Source organism: Acomys russatus, chromosome 25 (assembly GCF_903995435.1).
Source record: "Acomys russatus chromosome 25, mAcoRus1.1, whole genome shotgun sequence".
Classification (NCBI taxonomy): Eukaryota; Metazoa; Chordata; class Mammalia; order Rodentia; family Muridae; genus Acomys; species Acomys russatus.
Window position 1 is genome coordinate 25,539,236 of NC_067161.1, and position 22,953 is coordinate 25,562,188.

A 22,953-nucleotide genomic window follows, 5' to 3' on the forward strand; every position below is an offset into this window, starting at 1 on the left:
GAGTCCACCCTGGAGGAACCAGCGAGTCTATTTGGCTTCCTTACAGGGTATAGCAAAGAGTGACTTAAATGGGTGTGAATACTCCCTCTCCTCCCCCCCCTCCCCCCGTGAAAAAGCTACAACCAGAGTGCCTTGCCCCAGCAGGAAGAGTGGCTTCCCATAGCTTGGCAGATGGAGCCTCCTTCCCAGAGGCTCCCCAGGCCTATATATTCAAGCCCCTCCTCCCAGAAGCCATGTGCGTTTCAGGCAGGATGCATGCGCCAAGTGATAGAGACTGGCTAGATACTTGGGTGACCATAAATAGGTATAAACAGGCTACAAGCCCAGTTAGGATAATTCTTTTTTAATAAGAGGGTATAGCTGAATGGCCCAAGAGTGTAGGTGCTTGGCTCGGAGAACAGTTATTCACGATAGCTGCTGATAAATTGGAGGAGAGAGAAAGTCACTGCCCTCACTTGTGGACCCACTGGTGACACTGGTGACCCCCGCCAGGCTCTGACAGATAGCTCCAATCTAGTGCTCACAGAGATGGCTGTGGTTAAACTAAATGAAACATACACACACACACACACACACACACACACACACAGAGAGAGAGAGAGAGGAGAGAGAGAGAGAGCGGAGAGGAGAGAGGAGTGGAGAAGGAGAGGAGGAGCGAGGTATGAGAGAGAGAGAGAGAGAGAGAGAGAGAGAGAGAAAGAGCAATGTACAATGATACACATATGTGAAAAAGTCAGAATGAAACCCACTATTTTGAAAGTTTTTTGGCCTCTAGTTCCCTTGCTAATTCAGCAAGGCCTTGGGGTTAAGGGACTTTTTCCAACTATGTTTCTTCATGCGTGAACCTAAGAGATAGGAAGGAATTTATCCAGGCTCTGTGCGTCTTCTATGAGCAAAGTTCCAGGGCTGCAGAAATAGCTAGCTGATCCTGACCTGTTGACCTCTGAGGACAAGCCAGAAGAGAAGAAATGGTTCAGAGATCTGAACCTGAGCTTCACCCAGGCCGGCCTCCCTCCCCTTAGGGAAGATGGGCTATCATAATCTGCTACTTTGATTGTAGCGCAGCCATGTTTTCGTTTCTCTTAGGTTTGTACCAGTACTGGAATTGCTGGCTTATGTGGTGACAGAGTGTAATGGGAAGTTTGCCATGCTGATTCCCACAGTAGTTGCTCTATTTGCCTTCCCCAATACCTATATATGACAGTTCCAATATGCCCTTGTCCTTACCGACAGTTATTTATTTTAAACTTGTGTTTTGGGGGTCCTGTGGTTTGATTTTGTTTCTCTAACAATTAGCAATACTGGCCATTTTTAATCTTCTTTACTGGCCATTTTTAATCTTCTTTATAGACATACTGTTTTGACCCTTTGCCCATTTTTATTTGTTTTTATTTTTTATTTGTGTTTATATGTGTATGTGTGCAGATGCCTACAGAGGCCAGGCATCTAGGGTATCAAATCCCCTAGAGCTGGGGTTACATGGCTGGCTGTGGGCTGTGTGATGGGAATCGAACTCAGGTTCTCTGGAAGAACAGCAAGCCCTCTTAACCACGTAGCCCTCTCTCCAGCATGAAAGTTTAATTTAAAAATCCAGCTTATTCTTCTTTCTGCTGCTTCTGCTTTTTGGAATAATATTTTAGAAAACGTTGCTGTGTTCCAAGTCATATGTATTTGCTCCTGTTTTCCTTTAAGAGTTTTACAGTTTCAAACCCTACATTTAGGCCTGAGTCTGCCTTACTGAAGTTGTATCCCCAGGCCTAAACTCCTGCCTCTTGTGATACTGAGGGAAATGAATGGATTCATATCTCTAGTGAATGAATGAACAGACATTTCTTTCTAGTCCTAGTCTGCAGCTGCTTGTGTTAACGGTTAGAGAGGCATCATGCTAGGTACAGTAGTAGGGCCTCAGCTTAGCATGTGCATGGCTCTGGGTTCGATCCTCAACACCATTTGATGGGTGTGCTGACAAACAATGGGGGTACCAATTTGCTTAATGTCACTAGTAAGTGCTCATAATTCCTTGTCTGCTAACTTTCCTGATGTTTTCCTTCAGTTTTGTTTCTCTTTTGATTCCGTTTGACAGAGTGTCGCTACCATGTGCCTGTGTGAGAGAGAGAGAGATAGAAAAGTACACATGCTACTTTCAGCCACTCGTGAGAACTGAACTAGCCCAGAATGCCACAGGTCCTGGCAGGAGGACCATCAGGGACTGTTTGGGTGCGAGCGACGCAGTCTCAGAGGTGGTTTCAGCAATCAGGTGGTAGCGGTGTTCCAAATGCAGTGAGACACATTATCGGCAGCCCAGAAGCATGTGCCAGGCTCCAGCCTCCAACCTTAGTTCAGTGCCTGCAGCCTGCATGGGTGCACACACCAGTGTACATCCTGGTCTTTGCTCATCTCTTGGCTTTAACCTGCCCATTCACTTCTCCCTCCGCTTTGCTTTCCTGATGTGGGAGTTTCTACAAGGAAAATAGCACTATGGCCAAAAGCACTGAGATTACTTCCTACACAAATAGTATCTAACCTACCTTGATTAAAAGGCAAATATTGCCAGTGGTGGTAGCGCACACCTTTAATCCCAGCACTCGGGAGGTAGAGGCAGGCAGTTCTTGGTGAGTTCAAGGCCAGCCTGATCTACAGAGTAAGTTCCAGGATAGCCAAGGCTACACAGAGAAACCTTGTCTTGGGGGAAAAAAAGGCAAATATCTGAGGTATATAGGAAAAAATACTGTAAAAATCTTTGTTGGGAGGCCAGGCGTGGTGGCGCACACCTTTAATCCCAGCACTCGGGAGGCAGAGGCAGGTGGATCGCTGTGAGTTTGAAGCCAGCCTGGTCTACAAAGTGAATCCAGGACAGCCAAGGCTACACAGAGAAACCCTGTCTTGGAAAAAAAAATCTTTGTTGGGGTAGGGTGTGGTGGTACACACCTGTAATCACAGAACTTGGGAGGCTGAGATGGGAAGATGGCTTGTTCTAGGCCAGCCTGGGGTACATACATAGTACTATCTTTTAAGGTGGGGATGAGGAGTAAATGAAGTTGAGGGCAGGCGCTAAAGAGATGGCTCAGCAGTTAAGAGCACTTTCTGCTCTTGCAGAGAACCCAGATTCAGTTCCCAGTAGCTCACAGTATTTGCTCCAGGGGATCTGATGCCCTCTTCTGGCCTTCTAGAATATCAGGAATGTATGCACATGCGCATGTACACACACGCGCGTGTGCGCGCGCGCATACATACGTGCAAGCAATACTCACACATAAAATAAAATAAATATCACAAAAGAAAAAAATTGACGGCTTACATCTGCAGTCCCAATCCTAGCAGCTGGGAAGGGGAGATGACAGGCATTACTTGACTTCAAGAACCAGTCACAGGTGCATAGTAGGTACTGGCTAATCTGAGCTATCGAGGAAGACCCTGTCTCAAAAATGAATAAGCACACTGTTGGTTTAATGTCTCTTTCTCGTGTTTTCCATGTGTTCCGCAGATAAGTTGAGAAATCATAGCATTGTAGAAGTTACACAGTAGGAGCTCTCTTCTTGGAGAGAGGACAGTGCTGGTGGGAAACTGTGGGTGAAGGCAGAGACAGGGGCAGAATGTCAACCACTGGTGACCACAGTGGACAATGCTTGCCGGTTCCTTGAGCTATTCTTTCAAGTCTGTTCGTTTTTACTGAGGAATGTCCTTGCTATGTTGCCTTGGCTGTCTAGAATTCAGAGTGTTAGAATACTCTGGCCTCAAATTTTCAATCAGCTTTCTGCCTCTGGCCCCTGAGTTACTGGGATTACAGCTATGTCCAGCAACACTCTTTAGTTTACTTTTGTTTTGTTTTCCCCGTAGCGTATGGGATGGGGTGGGGGTGGGGGCCTGGGGTGGGGTGGGGGTCTGGGGTAGGGTGGGGGGAGGTGATCACTCACAATCCTGTGCACAGAGGAGATTAGCAGAGAACCCTGAGAGGTTCCTGTGTGCTACTGAAGAAGAAAGGAAGAAAAAAAGTGGCTCAGCTGTACAATAAAAGCGGAATTTGGATGTGGGTCTCTCTGCCTCTAGGCCACCGTTCTTTCATTGCCTTTCTCAGGGAAATGCCTGCCTTTCTCTATCATCGTGATGGTCCTCACGGGCCTGTGCTTAGGGAGGGCAGATGGGAACTGGTCCAGACCTTTTTAGAACAGAGGCTTCACTGTCTGAGACTTGAAACAAATGCATGAGGGCGTAGAGGGAATCGCTGCCTGCCCCACCAGTCCTCAGGCAGGCCCTTGACCCTCTCCTCTGTTCACCTTCCTTCAGGAACTGAAGCTGCCCACCTTCCGTGCCCGCTCCCCGCTCCTGAAGAGCCGTCGGTTCTTTGTAGACATCCTGACCCTGCTGAGCAGACACTGCCACCTGTGCCCCTCAGCCCGGCACCTGGCCATCTACCTGCTGGACCACTTCATGGACCAGTACAACATCGCCACCTCCAAGCAGCTGTACACTGTGGCTGTCTCCTGCCTCCTGCTGGCAAGTAAGTAGAAACTTCCGCGGCCCGCTGAGTTGAAGCTACACTGTTATTTATGTCCGGGAGCTTTCCACAGCCTCTGTGTTTATCCTTTGCTGGGTTGCACTGTCTTAATAACTGCCGTTATGTTTTTATATGCCACTATTTTCTTATACCTATAATATACCAGAGACACTAATAAGGATAGTCATGGCTAGATCTGAATGAATCTACACAGTGGGTCTAGAAGATAGTCGTGGTACTCCATGTTATCAAGGCTCAGAGATGCTTAGAAAGTAGCTTTGGTTTGCCCAGCTAGTATATGACAGGCAGCATTTGAGACTGTAGCTGCTTGATGCCAGGCCTTGGCCTTGTGTCCCCTACTTCATTCCATGAGGGCTCTGAACAGGTCCCAGCACTCACTGTTTTTAGATGGAGCGGCTTGATTTGGGCCTAAGCTGGATCCATGATGTTGTCCCCTGTCCTGAGCATATTCCTTATGGGGTCATCATTTTCCCAAGAGGCCTCACCGGAGGCAGCTGATCATTGGCCATCTGTCCTTCTGGGTGAGGCTTACTGTATCACTGTACTGTAGCTTGGATGATATCCTGACTACACAGGTCAGCTATGTCACCTTGCCACTTAAAACAGCTCTGTGATGGGCCAAGAGCCTCAGTGTGGCCGCCAGCCCTCAAGTTCTTTTACTTTTGGATTCATGCTTTTCTCCTCATCTCTCTCTGGAAGGCAGTCAACACTGGTGAAAGCTCTGTTGCGTCACAGACCTTTGTATATGGTGCTTCCTCTGCCTTCATTACTTCTTACTGCACTTGTAGACTAGAGCTACCCGCCCCTGTTGGAAACCGACCCCCTCTATCTGCACAACTGAGGGCACAGATACAGACACACAGCATAATGTCCTTGGAAATAGCACCCCTTAGGAACGGAGAGATGGCCCAGTGGGGAAAGTACTTGCTGGGAATCTGAATCTCCAGCACCCACATAAATGTCAGGTGAATGTGGCAACCCACCTGTAGTCCAGGCACTCTGGAGGCTGAGACAGGGAGTCTGCAAGGCAAGCTGACTAGTTAGGCTAGCTGTGGGTTCAAGGGAGAGACTCTGCGTCGGTAGAGAACAATCTAGGAAGACACTGAATGTTGTCAATCGCTAGCCTTCATACACATGTGCACAAACATGCACCTATACAGATGCAAGCGCACATGCATAGCACACACAGAGAGCTGCAGAGATGGAAGAGCCTGGCGCATGATGAATCCTCATAAGAGCATTTGTGGGAACAGCAAAACAGGTGAAGCTCGGTGATTCCCTCAAACTGGGCCTCCACCTCTCTGTGCTGTCCTTAGCACAGGGGAGTGAAATGTTCCTGAAGTCTTGGGCTCAAACTAGACAGCTGTCATTATGGGCATTACCCTGGCATCTAATGTTAGTATTTTACATTTAACTTGCAAGCAGGTTTTACATTCTCCTTCATTCTGTGTTACTGTGCTGTGTTGGTGAATATTTCCTAGCTGATGTTATAGGAGGGTGGCACCCACTTTCTGCTGTGGTTTTGTCTGATCCTGGCATATTGCTCTAAGCCCCATGGTCACCATCATTCATTGAAGATCATCACACACATACACACACACACACACACACACACATGTATGTATGTATGTATGTATGCATGTATGGACAGATGGATGGATACCACACAGCTCTTTTGAAGCTTATTTGGTTAGTTGGTTTGCTGCATGTTTGATGGGTGGGTGGTTTGTGGTTTGCTTGGTTGAGTTTTAAGACAGGGTCTTACTGTGTAGCCCTAGTGAGTCTGGAAGTCTCTGTGGATTCTGCTGCCCTCAGACTTTGTGATCCTCCACAGTGTTGGGGTTACAGGCATACTCAGCAGTGCCTGGCAGGAGAGTGGCTTTCAAGTTACCCAAACCCTGTCTTATTTTCACCCAGGACTTCCACCCTATTGTAAGTTGTCTCTAGTGCAGGCCAGCTAGAATTTGCTATCAGTGGGAGTTAATTTTTGCTCGGAGCCCAGACTTTTGTAACATCTTATCATCTCAGGAAGAGAGGCAGAGGCCTGTGCGATGTCTCCATCAGAGAAGGGCAGAGCAGGCATTATGTTTCGGGCACGCCATGGCCTTTGGCCTGCTGCTTCTGTGATCTGTGAGCTGCAACGAATCCTGCTAGGGGCAGGGGACTTATATTTCCTTGGGACCGTGGAGTTCTCCCAGAGCGTCTGTCTGGGGAGCCGGGATGCAAGGCTCACACTGGAGACTCCATTGTGTTGCTGTTGCCATGGTGGAGGAAGAGGGCCTTTCCAGATGGAGAGGCAGACGCCCCCACCCACATGTGGATGGGCTCAGCTAGCCTGGGGAGGCAGGAATGGAGTTTTCAGAACACCTGCCATATGCTCCAGGGCCCAAGGAAAGAAAAGTTTCTGTGACCAACTGAAATCCTATTCACCTCTCCTCCCCCTGGGCTCACTGTCAGTCACAGGGATAGGTGGGGGTGGGTCTCCTTGCCTGGGGAAACTTGGAGTTCTGATCATTTGGTCCCAAGCTACTCTGAGATAAGAAAACCTGGCATCCTTGTCCCCACCTGGGAGGTTTTTGTTGTTTTAAGATGTGTGTGTGTGTGTGTGTGTGTGTGTGTGTGTGTGTGTGTGCATGAGCCCAGGTATCCAGAGGATCCAATCTCCCTGGAGCCAGAGTTACAGGTGATTGTGAGCCACCTAATATGAATGATGGGAACCAAACAGAAGTCCTTGCAAGAGCAAACATTTTCTTAAACCGTTGAGCCGTCTTTTCAGCCCCAAGTTCTCAGGCTTTTATATGTAAGTGTATAAATATGTGCGTGTGTGTGCACCTGTGTATGGAGGCCGAGGTCTCTCTAGTTGTCTTCTTCAGTAGGCTCTCTAGTTTTTTGTCTGTTTGTTTTTGTTTTGAGATATTATTGAGTGTGTTCAGGTGTCTTCTTCACTTGCTCTCTGGTTTAGTTTTTGAGATAGGGGTCTCTCGCCAAACCGGGAGCTTGCCAATTTGGCTAGGCTGGCTGGCCAGTAAGCCCCAGAGATCTTCCTGTCCCCACCTCCCCAGCTCTGGGATTACAGGAACACGCAGCTACTTGCAGTTTTGTGCAAGGGTGCAGGGGGCCCAACCTTGGTACTCTTCACTGGTAGAGTCATCTTTCCTAACTCCACATTAGGAGGTTTATAAAGCTGTTTGCAGATATGGGACTTTGGACAGATGGAACTTCTCTCCCGCCTAAGGTCCCTTTGCCCTCATAAAATGAGCAAAGGCCCAGGCCTGCAGGAAGAGACCGAACAGCAAGAACCATAGGTAATCACACAGCCACCATGCTGTAAAGTGGCCTGCTTAGACTCTATGACTGAATTAATTGTGTCTCCTATCTCAGCATAGTATAGGCTCATAATGTAACTATTATACAGGCCAGGGGTAGAACTTACCTAGCATGTGCGAAGCCCTGAGCTCCACTGCACGCCCCCTACCACCACACCCCCCACCAAAAACCAAAAAACAAAAAAACAGTAAAAACCAAGGTAGTACACATCTTTAATCCCAGCACTGAGAAGGCAGATGCAGAGGCAGGCAGATCTCTGTGAGTCCACGGGCAGCTTGATCCCAAGGTGAGTTCTAAGCCAGCCAGGGCTACACAGTGAGACCCTGACTCAATAACAAGAACAAGACAATAAACGCACTGTAGTCTGGAGCCATCCTCCTCCTTATCTTTCATCTGACCCATCCTCCATCACGGAAACTCCCAAACTTCAGGTGTGTTGCTTCAGCAGCGGCCTCTTGTTTCCCTCTGTCCTGGCCCCTTTCCACAGGCCCCCCTCACAGTCCGTCCAACCAACATGGGTGGGCATGCTGCCATATGCTCCGTGATTTTTAGGTTCAGAGAGGCTGTGTAACTTACCCTAAAGTCACACAGCTTGGTTTTGTTTGTTTGTTTGTTTGTTTACGTTTATTTGGTTTTGGTTTGTTTTATACTTAAGATAAAATTGAAGCTGTAATATAAATTCCACCAAAATAAATATTATTTATTTATTTATTTTGATTTGGACACAGGATTCTTTGTGTAGCCTTGACTGTCCTGAATTCACTTTGTAGACCAGGCTGCTTGAACTCATAGAGATCTGCCTGCCTCTGCCTCCCTGAGTCAGTTTAACAATTTAAAGTCTACGCTTCAATAGCATTTAGCGCATCTGTTCCACCAGATGTGCAGCTGTCATTCTGTCTAGTTTTAGAACATTTCTTTTCCCTTTAAGAGTAATCCTTGTGAGGATGGCAGCTCAGACTTGTAACCCTAAGTATTCTGGAGGCTTAGGCAGATTCAAGGCTGGCCTGCGCAACTAGTGGGTTCAAGGCTAGCCTGGTAAAACCCTGTCTCAAAAAAAAAAAGGGGGGGGGGAAGAGGAGGTTGTTTTTAGTTTTTGGATTTGGGTTTTGGTTTTTTTCAAGACAGGGTTTCTTTGTGTGTAGCCTTAGCTGCCCTGGACTCGCAGCAATCTGCCTGCCCCTGTCTGCCCCTGCCTCCCAAGTGCTGGAATTAAAGTTCTGCGCCACCACACCCAGCTGATTTTAAGAAATCGTTTTTAAAAACCTACAGGGCTGCTGAGAGGCTCAGTGGGTAAAGGTGCTTGCAGCTAGAGTCCGATGACCTGAGTTCATGAGCCTCAGACATTAATGTAGATAAACTGCTCCATAAAGTTGTCCTCTGACCTTTACATATACACAGTGGCTTGCACACTTACATGTAAACATCATGAACACACATGTGTATGCATACACAATAATATTTTTAAATTATGTATACGCTACAGAAGTACCAACTATAAAATGTTAATTTTTCCCTGTATTCACAGTCCACATATTGGTTTTTATTCTTCCTCACCTAGGGGAACTTGGTGTGTCTTCATAGTGGGAGGGAAGAGAGACTCATTTCCTGTCAGGAAGACAAGCCATAGATTACCGTAGCCTCATAAACAGCCAGTAAACACAGTGCCAGGCGCTCTCTCACTGTCCTTCTCAGATCTTCCCCTTCCATCTAAATCCCACCGGCGTGGTCTACACAGACTTCTGCTGCCTTTGGTGGTCACTTCCAGACCCTACATTCTTCCTGGGAAAATGGTGCTCACTGCTGAGTGGGGTCTATCCGACCCCTGGCTGACCAGTCAGGTCTGGAAAGCCATGGAGGGTGTGGACAGTGGGATGGGGGTTCCTCTGTCTCTTAGAGGTCAAGTTTTGATGAGAGAGAGAGAGAGAGAGAGAGAGAGAGAGAGAGAGAGAGAGAGAGAGAGAGAGAGAGAGAGAGACTGTGCGCGCACACGCACGCACTTGCGTGCATTCACTCATGTCCCCATTCTATACTGTGCATGTGGAGGTCAGAGGACAATTTATAAAAGGATCAGTTTTCTCCTTCCACCGTGAGTCCCAGGGATCAAACTCAGGTCATCGTGCTTGGCAGCAAGTGCCTTTACTCTCTGAGCCATTGCGTCAGCCCTTGACCTTAGCTTTTAATAGGCGAGACTGAGTTCTTCACTAGCTGTTGTGTCAGCCCCTTCCCTCTCCCCCCTCTCCCGCAAGCCCCCTCCCCTCCCCCACCCCCACCCCCGTGCCCTCCCCTGAAGAGAAAAGAGTGAGAGGTGGTCATGCCATCTGTCTGACAGGAAAGGACCCCTGGCTGGAAAGGTCCTTTCTTAGGCAGGGTTCTTTAGCACAGAGTGAGCTTGTCACTTGCAGTTTACCTGCACAGAGGCCCATCTCCTCAGTACAGGTCTTCAAACGTAGAAACGCTTTATCAGTTAGAAAAGGGATCAAAGCTGGGCGGTGGTGGTGCATGCCTTTAATCCCCCGCACTCGGGGAAGCAGAGACAAGTGGATCCCTGTGAGTTCGAGGCCAGCCTGGTGTACAAAGCGAGTCCAGGACAGCCAAGGCTACACAGAGAAACCCTGTCTCAAAAAACAAAAACAAAAAGAAAGAAAGAAAGAAAAGGGAGCAAAAGAAATTAAATAAAATCAATTTCCACCCTACTAGACAGAGGAAACCTGTGTTTCCGTGTATTCCTATAAACTGACCTAGTATATTTTTGTGGAAGTGGCTGTGTGGGCGTACGGTCAGCTGATCCTCATTATTTGTTGATTCTGCACTTACGCATTTGCCTTTTGGTGCTGGGGAATTGCACACAAGGCCTTGCGTGTGCTAGGAAAACAGGCTAGTGACAGCTACACTGCCAGCCCTCATTAAAAAAAAAAAAAAAAAAAGCAAAAAGCATTGCTGATGTTTTCACACATGCACGTGGGCAGGGCAGTTGGACCTGTTAATTGCCCTTTCTGTGTGTTCCCAGCAGAGATGGAAGGGGGCGGGGCTCTGCCTTTGTTTCATCTTTCCCATGGTAAACAAATATTCTTCTGTGTTCTCTCACACTAGTGAGTTTTATTGATGGCTCTGCTCTTTCAGATGCTCCCCAACCCTCCACCCCCCCCCCCACCCCTTGTCTCACTAGGGCTACTGTCCTGTTTCCTGTGCTCAGGAAAGCCATCCATGCATATTACCTCTTCAGGCATTCGTCTTGCTTTTTACCTGGAGTTCAGTGTAAATGAATCATCAACGCAGCATGTTAAATGGAAATAAGTAATTCAAAGTCATGTGAGTCATGGATTGACTGATGAAATGTGGTTGTCAGAGCTTCACCAGACCTCACCCCATCTCTTTCCCCGAAGGTCCAAGGTTCAGTGTTCAAGGTGACTTTATAGAAAGAATGTGACCATCTCGAAGAGCAAAACTCACTAGGATAAATACACCTTACTGGGGCCTGCCGGCAAAAGCACTTTGTGAAAGCCCCGTGGCCTGGAGCTTGGTTCCCAGGACCCTTACAAGAGTAGAAGACAAGCACCAATTTCACAGAGTTGTCTTCTGACCTACACATGGGCATGCGGTGCATGTGCCACACACGCAGATAGTAGATAGATAGATAGATAGATAGATAGATAGATAGATAGATAGATAATAAACAAACACATAAGTAAATATGCCTGAGTGGGTTCTTACACGTGGTGTTTTCTTCAGTCTGTCTGTAGTCCTTAGTTTTTTTCTAAAGATTTATTTATTTATTATTATGTATGCAGTGCTCTACCTGCATGTATACCCGCAGGCCAGAAGAGGGCATCAGATCACATTACAGATGGTTGTGAGCCACCATGTGTTTGCTGGCAATTGAACTCAGGACCTCTGGAAGAGCAAGCAGTCCTCTTAACCTCTGAGCCATCTCTCCAGCCCAGCCCTCAGTTTTTATTAGCAGCATTTATTTAATGACATCTCTATTGATGGAACTTCAGCCTGGCGTCCACTTTTTTCCCTGCTGTTTATAGCGAGATAGCCACTGTCTTGTTTCCCATATCATCCCATGCTTATATGAGTCTGTCCGTAAGAGGAAGTCTTGTCCCACAAATAATGTTTTGGCCATAGAGCAAGTGAGAGACTGGAGACACACAGCTTGGTGGTAGAGTATTTGCCTACTATGTATGAAGTCCCAGGTTCAATTCCCAACACACACACACACAAACACACACACACACACACACACACACACACACACACACACACACGGTACACTTACATATATATAGGCAAATACTCTGTACTCATAAAATAAAAATAAAAATTCTTTTAAAATATGTTCAAGAGTTTGAACTGAACTGAGAGCTAGGTCAAGGTGATCCTTTTGCTTGCTTGCTTGCTTGCTTGCTTGCTTGTTTTGAGGAATTCTTTTTTTCTCTGTTGAAAAGGCTAGCTTGGAATTTGCTATATAGCCCAGACTAGCTTCAAGTCCCATCCCCCTTCTTCATCCTCCTAAGTGCTAGGGTTGTAAGCAAGGACCACCCCCATCAATAAATTCTCCACCTAAGCAATAAATTGTCAAAACTGAGTGGTATGTCTGGCTGCCTCTGATTCTCACCAGGGTGCTCTGGTGGCTGGCTCTCCCTCTGTGGTGTTTTCATTTTGCACTGGTCTGTCCCGTGCCCTGTCTAGGAGGCTCAGAGAAGGCATAGAAACATAGTAGTTGCTTTTAGGGCTCTTTAAAGCAGAAATCAATAGTCTTGTCTCTTCGGGCAGAAACCAGTAAAGGCAGATGCCTGCTGGGCTCCTGCCTAAGGGTCTCAGAAGATTATAGGAAAAGCCTGGCTTTCCCTCAGGAAATCACCTTCGCACAACCCCAGTGTCTCCTTCACGCGTGCACCCCACCCCTGCTTTGATCATTCAGTAACTGTTGCCTCTGCCGAGCTGCTGCTGTGGCAACAGAGTGGGAGGGGGCCACCCTTTGGAGATCTTGCTGAAGATTTCAGAAACTTGAAAGCAGTCTTAATCCCCTGTGGTAGGCTGGGAAGAACTAATCCTGGCAGGAGAAGGAGGTGGGGGGCACTAAGCATAAGCTCCTCCCTCTCCCTCCCCCCCCCCCCAGCTAAGAATGCTTGAAATGCCTCCAAGGCTCTCATTGTAGCAGCCGTTCTCAACTTGTGGGTTTCAGCCCCTTTTGGGGGAGGAGGTCAAATGATCTTTTCACGGGGGGTCGCATATCAGACATCCTGTTATGAGATTATTTATATTACAATTCATAACACTGGCAAAATTAGGAAGTAACAATGAAAATAATTTTATGGTTGGAGGTTACCACACGTGAGGAATTGTATTAAAGAATCACAGCATTAGGGAGGTTGAGAACCGCTGCATTCTAGGCACCAGAATGCAAATGGGTGATTTTATTTTCTTTTATTTTTTAAATTTTTAAATTTTATTTTTAATTTTTTGGCTTTTCAAGACAGGGTTTCTCTGTGTAGCCCTGGCTGTCCTGGCCTGGACTCCCTTTGTAGACCAGGCTGGCCTCTAACACACAGTGATCCGCCTGCCTCTGCCTTCTGAGTGCTAGGTTTAAAAGCACGCGCCACCACGCCCGGCAAAGGGGTGATTTTTATGGGGGACTTTTTTTTTTCAAGTGTTTCTGTTAAGACGTGAGAGTTCTTGCCAGAGTCAAACCAGAAGTCTGCAAGGAAACAGACCCTGGAAATACAGGCAACAACTTAATACTTTCCTCATAGCTCGTGGAAAAGTGACTGGGAGGAAATACTTCACTCCTTTGTCCTGCCATGGGGAACATCTGTAAAACGTTCAGCACTTTAGGGGTTGGGTCACAAGGCGCGGGCGTGGGGGGGCTTATATTTTGTCCTTCACCCCTTCCCCTCCACATTCACCCAGTGCCACCCAAAAGTTGCTCTAGTATTTGGGTGGTGGCCATGCAGCCTGGGGGCGGCGGTGGGTTGCTCACTCTGCTGAGAGCCCAGCACCAGCTGAAATAAGACAGCCCAGCGAGCAGGGGACATGGCAACTTTCCATTTCCTATTCCCATCTCTGCCCCTGGCAGCCTCGGAGCCATATCAGGGGAGGGACTGTGTGTGTGTGAGCTGCCTGTCAGACAGCTGACTGAGCCAGAAGCTCTTAAATTGTACAAAATGCCTTAGCAGGTCAGAGCCCAGACTTGTCTGTCCGGGAACTGAGAATCTGAATATTTGTAGCCCCCCCCCCCCCCCCCCCCCACCTCCACCAGACAAGTTTAAAGATTTCAACTGCTTGAACTGACTGAATATGCAGTGTTCAGTAGCTGCCACCTCACACAGATGTTAGGACACACACACACACACACACACACACACACACACACACACACAAATTCTATAGGGGACGCTGTGGACTCTAAAGAGGTGATAATGAACAACGGCAGTGATGCCCAAGGCACCCGTGGATGTAGACCACTTACCATGCACCCTGCTTGACAGGGAGTGGGCCTGTGCCAGGCAATGGGCTGAGAGTGGGCCAGAAAACAAACCGAGCCTCATCCTCAGGTTGCTCATCGTCTGGAAAACTTTCCTAAAGATGCGTGCTTAGGCCCGCATTACTAACAGACCATGTGCTAAGAGTAAGCCCGCCTAAGAGGACAAGGCATCCTTGCTTGAGGGAATAAGTACCTTGCATCCACCATGAGCAGGGAAAGTACCAGAATACTGGTTTCAGGCTCTCCCTCTGTGGAAAATATGCATCTTTTTAAAAGTTGTTGTTGTTGTTGTTGTTGTTTTGTTTTGTTTTTTTACGTGTATGGGCTTTTTGCCTGCTTGTATTTCTGTGTGTCATGTATGGCTGTACAGGCTCAGGGAGGCTAAGACAGGGCCTCAGGGGCGCTGGAGAGATGGCTCCATGGTTAAAAGCCCTCATTCTTGTAGGGGATCCAGGTTTGGCTCCCAGCACCCACATGGTGGCTCACAAACATCTGTAACTCCTGTTCTAGGGGCTCTGACACCCCCTTCTGACATCCTCAGGCACCAGGCACATACAGGATGCACATACGTACATGCAGGTAAAACACTCATAAAATAAATAAATGTTTTTTTTTTTTGTTTTGTTTTGTTTTTAATGTAAAGAATGTTTCAGATAGCCTAGAACTAGAGCTACCGACAGTGGTGGGCTGTTGGGAATTGAACCCAGTGCTCTGGAAGGGCAGTTAGTGCTCTTGGCACTTTTCCAGTCCCAAACACTGGCATGTTCACCACATTGTGCGCCTTACTAACGCCAAGACTGCCTTCTGCCTATTCTTTTGTTTTGAGGGCTTGGGATCAAACCCAGGACCTCCAGATGCTAAACATTCAACATATCGCTAAGCCACTCCCTCCCCCACCGCCCCACTCTCCCATTTCCTGCTGATATCTTGAAAGAATAGCCTAAAGCCCTTGTTTATTAAACCTGTGCTCTCCAGGAAGCCCACGTTGAGAGTGTTCCTGGACTTGCCTTCCTGGGATTCTCAGCTTCTTGGGGCAGAGGTCTCCTTAGCCTCAAGGGTGAGCCTCGGTCCCAGGAGCTTCCCTTTCCCCAGCCCCCATCATAAACCTAAACAGTGTGCTTGGTTGGTCTGTATTAACAGTATTAACAACCATTTTATACTCAAAGAAAACATGATGGCCTGGTGGTGAGATGGGAGCTCGCTGCTGTTCTCGTTGTGTTAGCATAGAGTTTTAAGACTGACTTTAGGAACTGTATGTTGCCCCTCCCGTTTCATGTCTTAATTTTAATTACAAGCATTTTGATGTCTAGACAGGAAAAGTCTCCTCTTTGTCACCGGCATGGTGGGGTTTCTGGGACTCTTCTAGGAAAATCTGACGTCTCCCAACTTGTGGGCACTTGTAAAAGCACATTCCTGCCAGGATATTCCTGGACTCGGCAGACTCAGATTCTGGAATCTTCTCTGATGGTTTCACCCTGCCAATTCTGGAGTCTAGGTTCCCTTCAGTGGTGCCTTGCCTTCTGAGGAGTTGAAGATGCGTTTCCTCTGTGGGAGGGTGGAAATTTGGAAAACAAAAAAAAAATTTTAAACAAAAGTGTCTTCACGATATTTTCCCCATAATCAGAATGTGGCAGCAGATGGAAAACACTCTGTGATAAGTGGAATCACCAGTGTTTATTGAGAGTTTATATATTACATGAAATTTTTATTTTTTTTATACATTTTTACTCATTTAATTCCCAAAACAAACCCTAAGGTGGTAAGTGTTAGTTCCCTACTAAACAGAGGTGGAAACTAAGGCCCAAGAAATAAGTAACTTTTCTAAAAAAGGAAATACCTAGGAAGAGAGGATGGAGACTAAGGAATTGCATTGGGATGGCTGAGTAGTGTGTAGGTCTCAGCCTACACCCTTTGCCTTTCACCCCATCACCTCTGTGCTTGGTGGTACCAGGAAGACACAAGTCAGCAGACAGGTTGTGCAAGCTCTTGAGTCCTCAGACCACACTGAGTGGAGAATTGCATCAGCCCTCAGGACTGTCCCTGTGTCTGAAAGTGGTTCTTTACCTAACCACCCAGTGGCCATGTTGCCCATCTTGTTTCTTCTTTCTGCTCCCAGCACATGCTGAAACAAAGGATCCAGGGCCTCTGGTTCCTGCACTTTTGGCCCCGCAACTTGGCTTGCTGTTCCTTAGCAACAGCTCCATCTGACCTAGTCCAGAGGTAGGCCCCCGCAAATGGGAATGGGCTTTTTACTCAGCAATCATTAAAAGAGCTTCATTTGTGCTGGGACTCTGTTCTTCCGCACAGAGCACTTACTCCATCCTCGCCAGCCATGCACGTGACACATAGCTCCTGTCCCACAATCCTAGATTTCAGTCAGTAGAGTTATTTGGGTCACTCACAGAGTGAGACACAATGGAACCAGGCATTGGCCGAAGCCACCCTGTGAAGTCATCACTTCTATTTCTGCACCCTGAGGCAGCGGACGGTCCTCGCAGTGAGAAGGGAAGCCTGTGTGTGACCCAGCTGGCTGGATGCCACCACCAGCCCTGGGAGGTATTTCCACAATTTCCTCTAGAAGAAAACAGCCAGTCACAGCCTCACTTTCAGCTCTGCTCCAAACTGGACTCAGGAATTGATTCAGGCCATCGGAAACATGCTTGCTCGCAGTCCTCCGCCCATCCGTCCCTGGGTCCATTCATGCATTATTTACCCAGCCTGCTGTGTGCACATGCATGCAGGAGACAGCCATCGACAGAATGGCTTTGCTTTTAAGAGACCTGGGGGAGAGGAAGGGAGTTTTCTCTCTCTTTCTGAGGGAGGAGGCAACCCAGCCAGCCAGGGGTCCCAAATCCACTTTCATGCCAGATACGCCGCCCAGGGCTCCAAAGCCCAAGGATTGCTGATAGTGAGGTTGGTTCCTCCAGGACATCCCTAACCTCAGCATCTTTATAAACACCAGAGATCTTGTGCCCAGCTGCAGCAGGCCCATTGGAGCATGGGGTTGGGTGCTGCCTGGGTCCCCACGCCTGTAGTTGTCACAGCCTCCTGTCTTTCCTACAGACCATTAAACTGGTGTAGAGCGGGGGTTCTCTCTGTCTTTCTCTGTCCATTTTGCCAAGGTCCATCCAGAACCCCGTCCCTGTATCTGTAACTGAAGATGGGATTCATTCGGGATGAAGCGGGGTCTAGAAAGGGCACCATTCTGAGCTCACTAACCCACCATGCCACCCCAACTCAACCTGTTATTCCCATGTCACAGGCCAGGAAGCGTAGACCCAGGAAGTTGAGATTCAACCCAGATTATATGCCCGTAAGTGACGTGGTTGAGCCTCTGAGATCTAGTCATGGCTGTCCTCAGCGCATTCTGACCTCTGTGCCGTGCTAAGTGGTCAGCAATCTCGTCAGAGGATGATGTCCTCGGGTGGCTTCCGGGCTACTGTCTGATCAGCTTCTTGGCCATAGTGTTCCATCTGTGTCCCAGTTCCTGGAAGACACTTCTTGTGCCCTGCCCCCTTGAGGAAGAGTAGGAAGTACCCTTCCTACTACAAAAAGCCTAAAAGGCTGGGGTTGTTTGCCTGCGTGTTTTTTAGGAGAGCTGAAGGATGCCTTCACACCAGAAGGCATCTTGGTAGTGCGTCACCCTTTTGATTTAAATTCTATTGTTCATAGAAAGAGCAGCATCATATAGTCTTCCCTAGAGAGGCTCTGGAATCCAGTAGCTCACTTAGAATAAATGAAATTGAAGAGGAAAATGTTTGTGGAGCAACAGGGTAGGCTAGACAGGAAGAGTCTGCCGCTGGCCTCATGCCCACAGGGTCATCCTCAACAACTGGGGGTTGCCCTGGGACCGTGTGCAGGAGGTCCATGCTTGTGGTATAGGAAGTTCTAAACTTTGGAGCCATTTGCTCATTTATGAAAGAAAACTAGAGCTATCTGATGAGTTTTATCCTTAGCCCAGAACCTGTGTTCTGGTGTTTTTCATGGTGGACGTGTGCCCTGGGCCTCATGCAGCAAGCAGCCAGTGTTAATCCTGCTTGGTTGCAGGCCAGCCAGGTGTGGTGCGGGGATCTCATATTGCTCCTGCCCCACAGTCTAGGGTGCAGCTGAGAACCAAGTGCCCACCTCCCATAGCTCATAGCTTAGTGGGCAGATTCTCTGTCTCTTCCTCTAACCAGCTGGGAGAAATCCCATCCCTGAGGAGACATGGTATCTGGGGAAAGATTCTAACACTACACTGCCCTTTATCTCACTTCTACCCTCTTCGGATTGTAACCAGCTGGCTGAGTTCAAGATGCCATACCTGAGGGAGGAGGTTGGGCATTGGAGTGTCCACTCTCCACACTCAGCACAGCTTGTGCAGTGGGATGGAGTTGAAGCTCTCTTTGGTTGGGATGATTTCCACCCCTTTTCAGAACCTTCAAGAAAATATCTTCTGACATTAGCACCATGCCAACAGCTCATCTGTGCCCAACTGACAGGACTCTTAAAGTTGCTGGGTTTATGAAAAATAAAAAGAAGGAAAGAAAAAAGAATATCATATATTCTGTAAATAATACAGCAGCAGCTGCTACCACTTATGGGCACTTCCCATGTGCCAGGCGTTCCTTTATCTGCTATGTTCTCTGGGATGTCCCTTGAGCCCTCTCTCCTGCCCTGTGAGGCATCAGCTCAATTGTTCAAATTCGCACAAAGATAACTGAGCGGGGACAGGAAACTTGAGCCTCAAGGGAAGGTCTCCTTGAGAATCATAGTCCTCCCTGGCCACTGGTTCCACTGCTGTAAATAAAGCTGGCTGAATTGTAACCCCCTCCTGGGGGCCACGTCTCTCCTCTTTGTGGAGGGTGGAATCTGAGAGAAAGAAAAAAAAGAATTGATACCTCAGAGATCTCTTGTGAGCCTGCCATGCTTGGCCTGGGATCCTGCCCTCGCTCTCCCTGGCAAGGGCTACGACCTGGAAGAAAACTTTCCACCCAAGTCCCCTGCAAGAGTAGCAAGTGCTCTTTCCACGCATGGTACCTGCCTCTTCTACCTGGCGTTTCCCACATTTACCTGGGAAGATGGCAGGATCCACGTGGGCATGAGACAAAGCCAGGATGACAGTGGAGCAGCTTTTTGTCCTCTGACCCAGCTCCTTATTGCCCTCAGCCAACACCAAGTCGGGTGGGAGGCAACTGGCTGCTACCATGGCCACAGAGTCTCAACTCTTGATCTAGGGATGGTTCTTGTTTTCAGATGAGTGGAGAAAGTTTTTTGTTTTTGTTTGTTTGTTTGTTTGTTTTGGTTTTTTAAAAATTAACAGCATTCCTTTTTTTTTTTTTTTTAAGATTTATTTATTTACATTGTATACAGTACTCTGCCTCCATGTTCACCTGCAGGCCAGAAGAGTGTGTATAATAGATCTCATTATAGATGGTTGTGAGCCACCATGTGGTGGCCGGGAATTGAACTCAGAACCTCTAGGAAGAACAGCTCTTACCCACTGAGGCATCTCTCCAGCCCATGAACAGCATTCCTAATGGCAAGCGGTTTTGTGTTCAGAGGTGTTGCCAGGTGTTAATGCTTTAAAACCCGATTCTTTTTAGCCAAGAAACTTTGGCCTACTCTTAGCCTAGGCTTTGCACCTGAATGGGCAGCAGGAACCTTGAGGGAGCCTGACATCCTGCCAACCATTAAAAAAAAAAAACAAACCCACAGCAGCACTAAACAGATGCTGAAACTCACAACCAAACATTGGGCAATATACAGGGAGTTGTGTAAAAGTGGGGGGAAGGCTAAAAGGACCTAGAGATGCTCTCTCTCTTCCCTCCTGTGTCTTCAGAGACTGTCTCTGTATTCCCCTAATAAACCTCTTCAGTGGGGAAAAAAAAATGGGGACCAAGAGGTGACAAGAGCTCCACAAGAAGACCAACAGAGCCAACTCACCAGGGCTCAGAGGGGCTTGTGGAGACTGAAGCACCAATCGAGGACTGTGCATGGATGGGACCTAGGCTCCCTACACATACGTAGCCGATGGGTCCTTTAGTAAGGCGAGCAGAGCTGTCTCTGACATGGACTCTGTTGCCTGTTTTTTGATCACTTCCCCCAGTGGGACTGCTTTGCTGGGTCACAGGGGGAAGATTCAGAGTCCTGACGTGAGCTGATGAGCTGGGGTGGGGGTGGGCTCCCTTTTCTGAGGAATAGGGGCAGGGCATAAGGGAAGAGGCAGGCATAGTGGAGCTGGGAGCAGAGGAGGGATGGGGCTATGGTCGGGATGTAAAGTGAATAAATAAATAAATTAAGTAACTAATTGGAAAAGAATGCTGGGGCTTAACTGCCTATGTCCTGAGCACTTGAGGAAGGGACAGGGCTGGAGCCTGGGCATAGAGATAGGCCAGTCTCTGAAGCTTCTTAGACCCTCAGTCTAGGTTTGTGTTTTGTGAATTTGGGGAGGTAGGAGCCAGAGAGATGGCTCAGGGGTTAAGAGCATTGGCTGCTCTTCCAGAGGACCCAGGCTCAATTCCCAGCACCCACATGATAGCTCACTACTGTCTGTAACTCAGATTCCAGTGGATCCAACTCCCTCATGTAGACCCAAACACCAAAATGTAAAATTAAAAAAAAAAATTGGTTGGGGGTCGAGGCTGGAGAGACGAGATGGCTCCTTTTGTACAGGACCTGGGTTCAGTTCCCTGCACCTACATGGTGACTCCTATTCCAGGAGATCCTATGCCATCTTCTGATCTGTAATGCACATACATACCTACAGGCAAAGTATTCATACATGTAAAGTAAAATAAAACTTAAAAATGTCTCTTTTAGAGGCAATGTAGATAGCATGATATTGGAGCTAAGTAATGCATTCACAGGGGTTATCGCAATGCTGTCTTTCCTTCCTGTTTTTGTTCCTATATCATAATTTTGGGGGTGTGGGGGAGTTTCAAGACAGGGTTTCTCTGTATCCCTGGTTGTCCTGGACTCATTTTGTAGACCAGGCTGGCCTCGAACTCACAGAGATCCACCTGCCTCTGCCTCCCAAGTGCTGGTATTAAAGGAGTGCGCCATCACTCCTGGCTCATACTTTTTTTTTTAAGGGTAAGGAGGCAGGTTACTTTTTGAGCAGCAGTTTACAATGTTACTTCTCTTGTCTCTAATTCAGACCAGAATCTCTGGTCGGCCTTGTTGCTCAATTGCCAGGACAAGTAGGTAGGAACAGACTAGCCAGTCTTCAGGGAAGCCCCACTCATACAGACAGAAAGAATGGTCATTGCCAGGCCTGAGGTGGGCAGAAATTGGGAGTTAGTGTTTCATGAGGGCAGAGTTTCATATTTGCAAGATGCTAGGTTCAGGAGATGTGTGTGGTGGGGATGGCTACAGCCATTGTCAAGTACATACTGTCACTAAACAGTAAGTACATTTTAAAATGGTAAATTTCCTGTTGTGTGGTTTTTAGTTTGTAACCACAGTCTTTTTTTTTTTTTTTTTTTTTACCCTCTCTGAAAGGAAAAGCTAGTGGTAGAGAGATGGCTCAATGTGTAAAGGCTCTGGGCCTCTACAAGCATTTGTGAAACACACACACACACACACACACACACACACACACACACACACACACACACACACAAAGGAAGGAAGAGTGTGAAGGAGAGAGAGATCCCCCCAACTCCATAAGCACAGGATTCAGGAGACTGATGCCTGAGAACTGCTGAGAGCTCGAGGCTTGGGCTGTGTACCAAGACCCTGCCTCACACCAGCCCCCATGGGAGGGACCCTGCCTCACACCAGCCCCCCAGGTTACACCAGCACCCCAGGGGAGGGACCTTGTCTCACACCAGCACCCTAGGGGAGGGACCTTGTCTCACATCAGCCCCCCCAGGAAAGGGACTCTGCCTCACACCAGCCCCCCAGCAGAGGGACCTTGTCTCACACTAGCCCCCCAGGGGAGGAGGGAGGGTAGGAAAGCCAAAGTAGCCTCAAGCTGGATCTATAATGTTTCACCACAGAGGCCTATAGTGTTCAGAGTCAGTGGAGCTGGAGAGATAGCTCTGTACTTAAGAGCACTGTTGCTCTTGCCGAGGACCTAGGTTTGGTTCCCAGCACCCACATGGTGGCTAGCAACCATCTGTAATTCCAGTTCCAGAGTATCTAATGCCTTCTTCTGATTTGCAAGGGTACCAGGCATGTACATTCATATGTACAAGTTAAATGACTTTAAAATGAGTTTAAGCAAATCCAGGTGTAATGATTCACATTTACAATCCCAACACTTGGGAGGCTGAGACAGGGGAATTGCCATGAATATGAAGCTTGGGATATACAATGAGCTCCAGGCTAGTTTAGGTTAAGAGACTCTGTCTTAGAAGAAGTAAATACTTTTTTAGTGGAGTAGGAGGTTTAGATGGGTTAGTCCACTAGTGTGACCTACTCTTTGTACACAAGACTTGGGGTTGCCACTTAAGTAGCCAGGTATACAAATGGGATATACAAGGTACCTGGCCTCTGGGAGCCATTGTGAGTCCTTCTATAAGTTCATGGTTGTTTTTAATATTAGAAAAGTGTCAGCCAGTCGGTGGTGGCACACATTCAGTCCTAGGAGAGGCAGACAAATCTCTGAGTTTGAGGCCAGCCTGGATTATAAAGTGAG

General features: G+C 47.8%; 1 protein-coding gene across 1 annotated transcript in view; it reads left to right on the forward strand.

Moving 5' to 3' along the window:
* Ccnjl (cyclin J like) overlaps positions 1–22,953 on the forward strand; it is a 55,736-nt gene that overhangs the window by 22,669 nt on the left and 10,114 nt on the right. The window contains exon 3 of the mRNA XM_051167513.1: positions 4,285–4,498. Within this exon, the coding sequence (XP_051023470.1) occupies positions 4,285–4,498 (214 nt within the window). The remainder of the gene's footprint in view (positions 1–4,284; positions 4,499–22,953) is intronic.